Raw genomic sequence first — 12,648 nt, forward strand, 5'->3', positions numbered from 1 at the left:
AAGTGTGCGGATGACACTAAGCTAGGGGGAGAGGTAGATACGCTTGAGGGCAGAGATAGGATCCAGAGTGACTTAGACAAATTGGAGGATTGGGCCACAAGAAATCTGATGAGGTTCAACAAGGACAAGTGCAGAGTCCCGCACTTGGGATGGAAGAATCCCAAGTATAGTTACAAGCTGGGGACCAACCCGTTAAGTAGTAGTTCTGCAAAAAGGATCTGGGGGTTACAGTGGATGAGAAGCTAGATATGAGTCAACAGTGTGCCCTTGTAGCCAAGAAGGCTAATGGCATATTAGGTTGCATTAAGAGGAGCATTGCCAGCAGATCCAGAGATGTCATTATTCCCTTTTATTTGGCTTTGGTGAGGCCACATCTGGAGTATTGTGTCCAGTTCTGGGCCCCCCACTACAAAAAGGATGTGGACACATTGGACAGGGTCCAGCGGAGGGCAACCAAAATGATTAGGGGGCTGGAGCATATGATCTATGAGGAGATGCTGAGGAAGTTGGGTCTGTTAAGTCTACAGAAGCGAAGAGTGAGGGGTGATTTGATAGCAGCCTTCAACTTCCTGAAGGGAGGTTCCAAAGAGGATGGAGAGAGGCTGTTTTCAGTAGTGACAGATGGTAAAACAAGGAGCAATGATCTCAAGTTGTGGTGGGAGAGGTCCAGGTTGGATATTAGGAAAGCTATTTCACTAGGAGGGTAGTGAAGCACTGGAATGGGTTACCTAGCGAAGTAGTGAAGTCTCCATCCCTAGAGGTGTTTAAGTCTCAGCTTGACAAAACTCTGGCCGGGTTGATTTAGTTGGGATTGGTCCTGCCTAGAGCAGGGGGCTGGACTTGATGACCTTCTAAGGTCTCTTCCAGCTCTATGTTCTATGATTCTATGAATATCTAAATCATTGACGAAGATATTGAACAGAGCCGGTCCCAAAACAGACCCCTGCGGAACCCCACTTGTTATACCTTTCCAGCAGGATTGTGAACCATTAATAACTACTCTCTGAGTATGGTTATCCAGCCAGTTATGCACCCACCTTAGTAGCCCCATCTAAGTTGTATTTGCCTAGTTTATTGATAAGAATATCATGTGAGACCGTATCAAATGCCTTACTAAAGTCTAGGCATACCACATCCACCGCTTCTCCCTTATCCACAGGGCTTGTTATCCTATTCAAGAAAGCTATCAGATTGGTTTGACATGATTTATTCTTTACAAATCCATGCTGGCTGTACCCAATCACCTTGCTGCCTTCCAAGTGTTTACAGATGATTTCCTAATTACTTGCCCATTATCTTCCCTGGCACAGAAGTTAAACTAACTGGTCTGTAGTTTCCTGGGTTGTTCTTATTTCCCTTTCTATAGATGGGCACTATATTTGCCTTTTTCCAGTCTTCTGGAATATCTCCTGTCTCCCATGATTTTCCGAAGATGATAGCTAGAGGCTCAGATACCTCCTCTATGAGCTCCTTGAGTATTCTCGGATGCATTTCGTCAGGCCCTGGTGACTTGTAGGCATCTAACTTTTCTAGGTGATTTTTAACTTGTTCTTTTTTTATTTTACAGTGAGCCCTCGCTACTTCGCGGTTCGACCATCGCGGATTCACGACTTCGCGGACTTTTTTCCCAGCCTCAGAAACAACGTTTTTCCGCCAGCAAAGGATGGTTCGCGAAGTTTCAGAAACGCTTCGGCCTGAAAAGCGTTTCCCTGCATGGCGAGGCTGCTTCCGCTGACACTACCGCTGCTGAAACTTACGCGAATGAGACATTTAAGAATATTATCACTGAAGGTGGATACAAGCCCGAACAAGTGTTTAATATGTTTTAGTTTAGGGTACTGTAGTACATGCATTAAGTGTTCTGTACATTAAAGGGTGGTTTGTTAACAGTACTACGTAAAGGGAGGGTTTTAAAAGTCTGAATATACATGTTAAATAAATACGTAAATATGGTGTCCCTACTTCACGGATTTTCAGCTATCGCGGTCGGGTTTGGAACCTATCTACCGCGATAATCGAGGGTTCACTGTATCTTCTAAACCTACCCTCTTCCCACTAGCATTCCCTATGTTAGGCATTCCTTCAGACTTCTCAGTGAAGACTGAAACAAAGAAGTCATTAAGCATCTCTGCCATTTCCAAGTTTCCTGTTACTGTTTCTCCCGCCTCACTGACCAGTGGGCCTTCCCTGTCCTTGGTCTTCCTCTTCCTTCTAATGTATTTAGATACAAGAGAATGTTATCAATCAAAGGTGCTCTTTGAACGATCCCGGGGGGAGGGAGGGATTTCTGAACAGAGCATCTAGTCTAGGCATGCACCTGGATTCCGAATGCTTAGCTTGTGTCTGTTGTACATGAATATTAATATCTACAGTCCTTATTGTTCATCCTTAATTATTTACAATTAAACCATACATGTCCACAGTATTAAGGCCCTAACTATGAGCTGGTATTGTACTTACTTGACTGTTACTCTGTTTGATAAATCCTGAAGATCACCCGGGTCAAAAAGTTGAGATTCTTTAAGCCCAAGCTCTTTGCAGCCTCTTAAGAATAAGATGGTGTTGTCCTGAAATGAGGCAAATAAAATTTAACTTCTCTTTATTATAGAAGATTATCATAATGAATCAACCCCTCCGTTCACAAACCTAAATTTCTGGATCATTTCCAATCACTTAATCTACTTCATCCTTAATCTAGGATTACCGTATTGCCAATTATATACTAAAATTGCACTTTGCAGATTCCAAAAGTGGAAAAAAGAAACATTTTGCCTTTGAAATCCATAGCTACACCATGTTCATTCAGTTTTCTTTGTCAGAAGTCATATGGCAAGATTTTAATACATTTTTAATACATAAAAACAGCTGACTTGCAATCAAATTTACGCCAGCTCTCTGTATAGTTCTAATCCACTGCAAGCCTTGTGGCCAATGGCCACATTTGACACTTCGTCAAAAAACACAGGTATATAATATATTAATTCACCATTCTGATTGTGTTATTGTTTTACAAAAAAATGTTGCATTTACATTAACTTGCCAATTACTTCTAACTAGCATACTCAATTACTCCACTGCCCTCCATCCTTAGCCAGCCAAAAGTGGGGGGGGGGGGGGGGGGGGGGGGGGGGGGGGAGAGGAAGTCATCTCTTTTCCTCAAGCTGAAAATATGAAACCACATTTTTTAAACAATTGAGACTTTTTCTACACAAGGAGGACACACTGATTTAGTTAAACCAGTGTCCACGTAGGAATTTCCATGCTTAGGCTTGGTCTACACCTAAACCAGAGCTCTACCTAGCAACTTTGCTCAGGGGTGTGAAAATGTCAATCCCCTCAGAGATCTTGCTAAGCTAACCTAAGCCCCAATAAATCCACTGCTTGAATTCTTCTATCAATCTAGTTACCACCTCTCAAGAGGGTGGATGTACTACAGTGATAAGAAAAAAAACCCCTCTCTGTGGTCATTCTAAGGCCATGTCTACTAACAGGTTCCCATCATGCTAATTTCTTCATCCCAGAATACTATCCATATCCCATAATTTAATACCTTATTTAAAAAAAATCTCACAAATCCACATAGCACATCACACTGTCAGCCACCTTTGACAGAAGAATGGAGTCTGCACAGATCTGCACTACTGTCATAAGTATTGCAAGCACAGGATGAATGATCCACTGGTATTTACAGAGTCACAGAACAAAACCATAGCAGCAGGACATTTGCTGATTGCATGGAGGACAGCAAAATCTAAAGGAGGGTTATTATTGGCATTCATGAAGCAGCTGCAAATGGTGGAGCAATGCTTCTAGTCCTGAGAAACGGTTGCTGACTGGTGGGATTGCATCATAATGTGGGCTCGGTATGACAAAGAAGTGGTTGCAGAACTTTCGAATGTACAAGGCCACATTCCTGATGCAGAGCTCTCCCCAGACCACCACCACAGGCAGAGGAGGCTGGGTATGAGCACGGGAATCTCCCTAGAAGTGGGGGGGGGGGGGGGGCTACAACTTTCCCATGTAGCCTTTGGACCAGGGCCCCACTCCTTACTTAGCTTCCTCTGACTGCACTGCTTACTCTCCATTTCTGCTCCACCTTGATATCCTGCTCAGCCCTCTTCCCCTGAGCCTCCGTCTCCACTCTGCCTCTTCCTGCTCTGCCTCTTCCCTCAAAGCCCCCCATCTGCCACTCAGCCCCACTCTGTCCCCTCCCCTGAGGCCCCTTCTCCTAGGAGCCCTCCCATTACATGTTCCTTTCTGTCACCTCCTGCCTTCAGGACAAGCAATGGGGGAAGAGGGGTGCAGAGAAGCCAGCATCATGAGAGAAGAGAGGGTATGTCTACACTACCACCCTAGTTCGAACTAGGGTGGTTAATGTAGGCAACCGAAGTTGCAAATGAAGCCCAGGATTTGAATTTCCCGGGCTTCATTTGCATATTGCAGGGCGCCGCCATTTTTGAATGTCCCCTAGTTCGGACTCCGTGCCCGCAGCTACACGCAGCACGGACTAGGTAGTTCGGATTAGGCTTCCTATTCCGAACTACCGTTACTACTCGTGGAGCAGGGGCAGGAGAAGATAAAGTGCAGATAGGACCATGGGGGAAGCAGCCAAGTGGAAGCAGGGCCTTGGGGCAAAGTGGGTCCAAGCCATGGTCCAGGTGCCAGTGTCCTCCTTGGCTCTCAGGAACTTCACAAGCAGCATTCCCAAAGTATGGGCTGGTATGCCTTCAAAGAAAGATACGCCACATCCAGCATTACTTGCTCCATTTGGGGAAGATTATACCTGCCACCAAAGCCTCCAGCACAGGGACACCAGAATGAGCACTGCACTGACAGTGGTGAAATGAGTGTTGATTGCACTATGGAAGCTTGCAACACTGCATTTCTACTGGTTAGTGTGAAGTCATTTGGAGTTTGAGAATCCATAGCTAGTGCCATTGTCCTGCCAGTGCATGGGGCCATTAATACTACACAGGACTGTGACTTTCAAAAATGTGCAGAGACATAGCAGATGGATTTTCAGCAATGGATTCCTGAACTGCCGTGAGTGGATAGCTGGGATGTATATCTTTATGTTGGCATCAGCTCACTTCGCCACAGAGTACATCAACAGAAAGGGCTACTTCTCTGTGGTTTTGCAAGCACTGGTGGATCACTGGGGATGATTCCCCATATGGTTTACACCAAAATTTAACTATATCAAGAACTAAAACCTTTTGTAGACCTAGTACAACTTTCTCATGTAGACAAGCTTAGAGGTCACAGGGAACAAGTGACAATCAAGGTCAAGCTTCTGAAGAACTTCCAGAGCTGTAGGAACAGCCAGTGGAGGTGGGCAGTGAGGTAGCAGACTGCACACATTTCTTTACTCAAGCTCCTCCCACCCTTCATTTCTTCTTGCCTGAGAAGATGACCTGTGTCCAGTTGGTGGAGAATGGTCTTACTATATATTTTAGAAATGCGTATCTGTCTGTCTGTCCGTCCATCTCTGAGTCGGTTTGTTCAAAAACGCCTCCTAAACAGTAGATGATACTCTAGGACCACCAAATTAGGTATGCAGCTTTCTTTTATGATAACATTACGCAAGGTCATAGTTTGGTTTGGCTAGGACAATGGGTTATGCCCAGAATTCGATTGTTTCTCATAAAATGGAAAAGGAAGGGTCTGGTGGGAGGGACAGTTATATGCGGAATGACCATAGGGGACAGAAAGGAGCCAGCAATAGGGACCCAGACAGTTATAACTCCATTAGTCCATCAGAGGATAGGGGTGGTGAAAAGGATAGCTATCTATTATATATTTCAGAGAGTTTGTCATTTTCTGTTTATGTCTGTCTGTGCCTGTCCCCAGCTGGGGAACATGCACCTCACCCCAAATTGTGCCCGCTGCAACAGCCACGGACAGGCTCTTCTCACCTAGTCCCAAGCTGCTGCAGTGAGAGGACTGGGGTTGTCCTCTCTCCCTGGGGCAGCCTCCATACTGAATCCCTCATCCACAGCCCCACCCCAGAGCAATGATTTAAATCAATACTCAAATAAGATTTGTTTTTCAAGGGCCCAATCAACGCCAGGTAAATCTTCTAGCAGTGCCATAAAGTCTGCTGGAGCAGTTTCTTTTAAACTTCAGAAATAATTTCAGTAGGAGGCTAAGCAAACATTTGAACCTTTTCAACCCCTCCCTGAAGTCCTTCCCATCTATTCCTATTTGAAGGGAAACAGCTATGGAACAAAGTTCTCACCATCACTGAATTTGTTCCCATATCTTTGTTTATACTGCACTTGCACAGATCTGCAAGACCATCACTGTTTATTTTTGCAGTGTGCAGTGATCAGAACAGTAATCGCTTTGGCATTCAGCATACCAACATCAGTGCAAACAAAGCTTGCTGTCAGCAGCCACATCGCAAATCTGGGCTCAAAAAATTTTGAGCTCTCCAAATCTTCTTCCAGTCTTGGCTCAAATTTAACAGCTAGGGAGGTAAGCCATGGAAGAAGCAGCAGAAGTTGGGAGAACAGAGAGCCTGCACCCAGGAGAGGAAGTCTCATTCATGTCATGAAAAGTCTCTTGTAAAATTCCCATCTGTTGCTATTTGTATTATAATTCCAACTGAAACATGAATACTGTGTTTTGCCTTTCAAGGAGCACAATATTGTTTGTCTCCAAATGATGGGTGGAGCAAGGCTCAACTCTAATATAAGTTTAGTTACTTAAGTGTGAAACATTTTTAAAAAGCAATTTTTGTTACAAGCTATCCAAGACAAACAGACCCCATATATTGGAAAATGATCAAAGGGTGGGATGGCTCAAGGGATGGTTTACCAGGATCTCTCACCGTTAGGTCCAAAATTCCAATTCAACTTCTGTCAACAGTGATCAGAATTGGTAACCACACGATGGGGGGTTGGTGGCTTACCAGAAACATGGTCACAGTTCACTTAATGGCCAAACATCTATTAAAAATAATCCACGTTATGATTTAAGGATGTTTATGCATATGCTGTTATAGTGATTGTGAATGAAGTCAACCTTTGAAAGCAGTCTCAACAACAATACAGTATCATGAGTTATTTCCTGCTTTATAGTTATTTCCTATTTTAAGCATAGTAAAACATTGTGATAAAGAGTTGGCAACCGTGGATTTAAAAAAAATTGTTATCACTGTACGTGGATTTGGCTTTTGTTTATTTTTTTGTAACTGTTGACAGTTTTATCACTCTCAAACCTTAATAACCCTAGGAGCATAGCAACTTTTATTTAGGGGAGAGAAACTGATGTTTGAGAATGACAGATGAGCAGGGTAAACCTGCAAAATACTTCACATTCCTATAGGCTGCCAATCCAAATCTAAAATGCATCCAACAGACTACAGAACTGAAGCTTTTCTAGTTTGGCTCAGCACTACTTAAAACTGTGTTTATTTTTTTTAACATGCTGATAAACTAGCCTGCTAAACCACAGAGAGGGGAAAAAAGATTTTGTTATTTAAAGCACAGGAGTGGGAGTCAAGTGATCAGGATTCTCTCTCTGGATTGTCACAATGTTCATTGGCAAAGTCACTTTCTGGGCTCCATTTTCTTCAGCTATTAAAATAAAGGGAGATCTTGTTGTCCCCATCTCACCAGAAATCCTGGAAAGCTCAATTCAATATCTTCACTGCTTTGAAATCAACTGATAGGAGATGATCAATTTTTTAAAAAGTAGCATTACTTTAAGGATTTCATGTAGATGGATATTAAGTGGGAAGAAGACTTTTTTTAAGCTTTAGAAACAATCCATAAAAAGTTGCAAACTTTTACACATGAGGTTCAGAAAATAATTCCTTTCAGCTTCTGCATGTGCATTAAGTAGATGGAAGGTTGCTTTCTATTAACAATCTGTTGCTTATGGCAGCAAGCAGGATATTGCACTACATGAAGGGACTGTCATTTGGTAAGACACATCACTTCCTTTGCTCCTATAAGAAAAACAACTGTGTCTAAAGGTTGTTACTTTTATTTCTTTGTTTATAGCAGACAAATGCAGAGAATCATTTTAAGCAATAAGAGATCTTCCTCTGTACTTGTCACCTGTTATGTAGAGGGCAAAATGACTTTAGGGATTAAGCTCTTTCATTTTCTTTTACTAGCATGCTGGATGTTAAACTTGGAAGAGGTCTAATATTTGTAAAACTTTACAAGTTATAATTGGATATTCACCAGTGAAATATGTCACCATCATGACAAACATGGGATATAAACATACAATGATTTTAAGTATTGAACAGTATGATACTTGTTGTTGGAAAGATCTCATTTGGCTTGCTATTATCTTGCTTATAAAGATTACAAATTCAAATTTACTGGTCTAAATGTTGCACTAAAATTGTCAGTTTCATGCTGAAAAGTTTATAGTCTATATGAAACACTATCAACTTTCACTGCTGAAATAGAAACAGCTTTTCAAAGGACAAGGTAAAATCTTAGTTACTTGTGTAGTATTATGATACAGTTTCCCACCACACATAGTGTGACTGGCATAAAAATCAAAAGAGCCTTTTTCCCACAGAAAATGGAAACTGATGACTACTTAGAATAAACAGCCTGTAAAATCACTATCAGTTCATACAGTAGCATTGCCAACTCATAAGATAAGGCAGTCTGGTGTGAATCAAATATTCACAGCAGGCAAATTCCCTCTCTATTATTTGCTGATCAGATGCAAACAGCGTGAATTTGGCCTATCTCCACTCATTGCATCTTTCACAACAGCAAAATAAAGCATTCACACTCATTTTGTAAGGCAACTCAGAATAACTTATTAATAACTAGGAATGATGCCATGACTAATGAATTGCATGCCTAGATCAGATATAAGGATGACCAGGAAAAAAAAGGAAATCTAATACTGACAGGATGCTGTGAAATGAAAAGGCGGCACTGACAGAAAAGGTCAAACAATTTGAAAAATTGGTTATTAGTTCTCAGTGGCACTACCATGTTTGGGAGAAGAGCTACATGGAAACCAGATTTTCATTTTCACAAGTTTCCAGAATGGAACAAAACTAATAAGTGACAAAATTGCCAAAAAAATTGCATTTTGTTGTGACAAAGTCAAGAATGTGTTGTTCTTAGTTAGATTTTTCATTTTATATTTATTATAAATTTTTAAACCTGTAAATGGAAAATCATTTTGAAACAGAAATATCTAGATGCCCTGTTAATGCTTAAATGCTACCTTTCAACCTTATGGAAAAGATTGGGGGGAGTTGGGTGGGAAAGGAGATGCTTTTTTAAAATTTTCACTTGGAAATCAAGTTTTGTCAAAGACAATATTTCTGCAAAATATTTTGCTTTTGACAACATTGTCATTTTTCAATAGAAAAATAGAAAAAATTTATTTGCATTACAACTCAATACCCCAAGTCCCAGAGTGAAAGGCTGTTACACTGGGTACAGGATGCCCACATTTTTTCTGTAGCAAAACCAATATGCTGTCTATTTTAACAAGCATCACATACCATGGAAAGAGGAAAGCAAAAGAGAAGGTAAGATAATGAGACAAATAGATGGCAAACTTACTGGTAAGTCAGTTTTGACCTAGTTTTTTTCTACTACTCTTCTTAGTCTATTACAGAATTCCAGATCAGCAAGAATTATAGCCCTCCTAGTAGGTGTGGCCCATTGTTAACCAGACAAAGTCATTTTGAATAGATTACACTTATAGAAAGTTCAAGAAATATGTAAATACATGTAATAGAAATTTTTTATTAATGTTCTTGCAAAAGGGAAGTAAAAGAACAGTTTTAAATTTGTAGGGTTTCAACTTCAGAGATAGCTCAGTGGTTTGAGCATTGGCCTGCTAAACCCAGGGTTGTGAGTTCATTCCTTGAGGAGGCCATTTAGGGAACTGGGGCAAAATCTGTCATGGATGGTACTTGGTCCTGCTGTGAAAGCAGGGGACTAGACTAGATGACCAAGGTCCCTTCCAGTTTTAAGAGATAGCCATCGCCATTCATTTATTACCATATAAAATGGAATAAAATTACCATATATAGAACATTTGAATCAGAAACTCGTAAAGTTTCCACTACTCTTTCTATAACTAATTTGAATTATTTTGTGATTTGTAACAGTAAAAATTTTCTTTGCACTAAAATGACAGTTGAATAGGCAACTCGATTTTAATTTTGTTAGCACATATTTTTATGAATTCTAATCATAACAGTCATGCCTTTTTTCCAATGAAAAACAAAAATAATTATTTAAACCTTTCACCCAGAATATTTCGATATAAAAAGTAGTGCATTCAGCTAATTTAGGTGGCAGGATTGTTTATGCATAATTTGGTATCTGTAAGTAATCACAAAATATTGATTTCATTTTATACAAACAAATCTACAAACAAACTCTTCAAAATATATAGTAGATGTAATCCAAAATGGCAAGGAAGGTATAAAACTTGTTATTTATAGACACTGAAATATAAAGGCTCCACCCACTTCCATTCAGTAATTTAGAAAGCAGGCAAGAAGTCAGGGCCTTAATGCAAAGGCTAGTGAAGAAAATGACAATAAAGGAAAGGAGGTGAAGAGGCTGGAAAGAAAATTAGAAGCTTAGTACCACCAAAGTTACCCCCAAACAAACAAGATTTCACAACAGTAAGGAGATAGACAACGATTAATTTATGCAAATCTTTCCAGGACTGGGAACTTCTAGCCTTGATGGTTCATAGCCTCAGCACTTCTGGGCTTGCTGTGTCAGTTATGAAAATTGAACAAAAAAAATTATTTTAGCCCCAGCATCTCTTTCATTACAAATTATGCACTGTGTGAATGTAAGGAGGAGGAGGAGTTACTCGGAACTGAACCCTATAGAATTTAGAGATTAAAAATTAATCTTGGACAATGAGTGCGGTAGTAACTGGATTAGGATGGAGGAGGAAAAAAAACTTAGAAAAACAATTAGTCAAAACAAGGTAAAGTATAAGACTCAAAGGAAGGAAAACTGGGAGAGGATGGAGAGGAGCCTGGACAAGTCTAAAGTAGGTCAAAAACACCTGTACATATGGTATTTCAATACCCGTGCCCTGCTGGGGAGGGAGTAGAAGAAAGTAAAGAAAGGATTTCTTTCCCAAGGATTCAATAAAAAAACCCAATCAACAAACAAGGCACTTTTTAATTAAAAGGTGAGCCCCAATAAAGGAAAATGAGTGTGATGAGATCCTCTTGTCATAATTGGAATCTCTTTTGCTTATTAGCTATTGGTTTTGGAGCATTTAATTGACAGTCGATAATCGAGGAATATTTCCTGCTACCTTCAGACATTCAGCCAGGTAACGAGAGGGGGAAAATCTTATAAACATTATCTTTTCCCTTATGCCTTCCAAGATAGCAAAAAGATACAAAAATGGTGTAGAGCAAGGTTTCTCAACCAGTGGTAGGAATACCCATAGGGGTACTTGAGACAAGTCTTGGGGGTACATCAACATAACTGAAATTTGGAGAAAACTGAATTTTTGTTTTAAGTTTTACAGTTCTTTATTATTTTCGTACTTTTTACACTGAAAAATTTCATCGCCCGCCTGCCCTACTACAATTAAGTAGCTTAAACAAATATGTTGCAATGGTAGAAAAAAACTGTGTGTGTCTGAAAACTGTAGGTACTGGGGGCACTTTTTTTTTTAAAGGGGTACTTTATAAAAAAAATAAAGGTTGAGAAACACTGGTATAGAGCAGTGTTTCTGAAAGTGCTCCACGAAACCACTTTGAGAAACACATTAACTGGCCACCCCGGTTTGTTTATTTACTGGAGCCGTGGCCACGGAGCCTCGTGGCTCCCTTTGCTCTCTGCAGCCAAGGGGAGCCGCGGGAAGCGGCGTGGGCCGGGCCACCGCTTCCCACAGCTCCGCTTGGCTGCAAAGAGCAAAACGGAGCCAATGGGAGACGCGAGGCTCTGTGACCGTGGTGCCAGTAAATAAACAAACAGGGGCGGCCAGTTAATGTGTTTCTTCTCAAGTAGTTTCGCAGAGCACTTTCAGAAACACTGCTGTAGAGAATGAAGGAAGGCAGCATGAGCAGAACAACAAGCAAACCAAGATAGAGTAGTATCCAGCACACATCTAGTGCATTAAGTATGGATGTTAGGAGTGCCTGCATCAATATGATATAGGAAAATGGCTTAATATCAGCTTAACTTGTTTTTTGGGAATGTGGAATGAACTGTTTTTTGGGAATGTGGAATGTCCAAATGCCAGTTCCTCTTGTCTTTTCAGGGCTGACCTCAGCATTTTTAGCAGTCAGCAAAATGTTTTACCATCAATCCCAAATAACTGGCTGTTGTAAAGTATGATCCTACCCGCTCTCCATTAAATAGAGACAAAGATGTTATGATTTACTGTCACTTTTTTCCCCCCTCGAGAACAAATCCCACTTTCCTCCCCACCCCCAAAAACAAATAAGGTCCCACAAAAGTTATTAAATAAAACCCAAGACGCATACTAAGTGATTCACGCTGTAAGCATATTTATTCCTCAAATATCAACAGACACACATGGTTCACATTAAAAGCTTGCAGTTCCATAAGAAAAAAAACAGGAGCCCAACAACATACTCCTCAGTCAAACAACAAATTAGGCCTCTCACTTTTGTATCCCTCTTTACAAAGCAATACC

General features: G+C 40.8%; 1 protein-coding gene across 11 annotated transcripts in view; it reads right to left on the bottom strand.

Annotated features, from left to right (window-relative positions):
• The window catches only part of LIMCH1 (LIM and calponin homology domains 1), a 282,053-nt gene that overhangs the window by 114,390 nt on the left and 155,015 nt on the right, over window positions 1–12,648 (bottom strand). For all 11 annotated transcript variants that reach the window (XM_075930515.1, XM_075930516.1, XM_075930519.1 and 8 more), the window contains one exon: window positions 2,461–2,567. In XM_075930515.1, coding sequence (XP_075786630.1) covers window positions 2,461–2,567 — 107 coding nt within the window. The remainder of the gene's footprint in view (window positions 1–2,460; window positions 2,568–12,648) is intronic.

Source organism: Pelodiscus sinensis, chromosome 5 (genome assembly GCF_049634645.1).
Source record: "Pelodiscus sinensis isolate JC-2024 chromosome 5, ASM4963464v1, whole genome shotgun sequence".
In the NCBI taxonomy this organism is placed as follows: Eukaryota; Metazoa; Chordata; order Testudines; family Trionychidae; genus Pelodiscus; species Pelodiscus sinensis.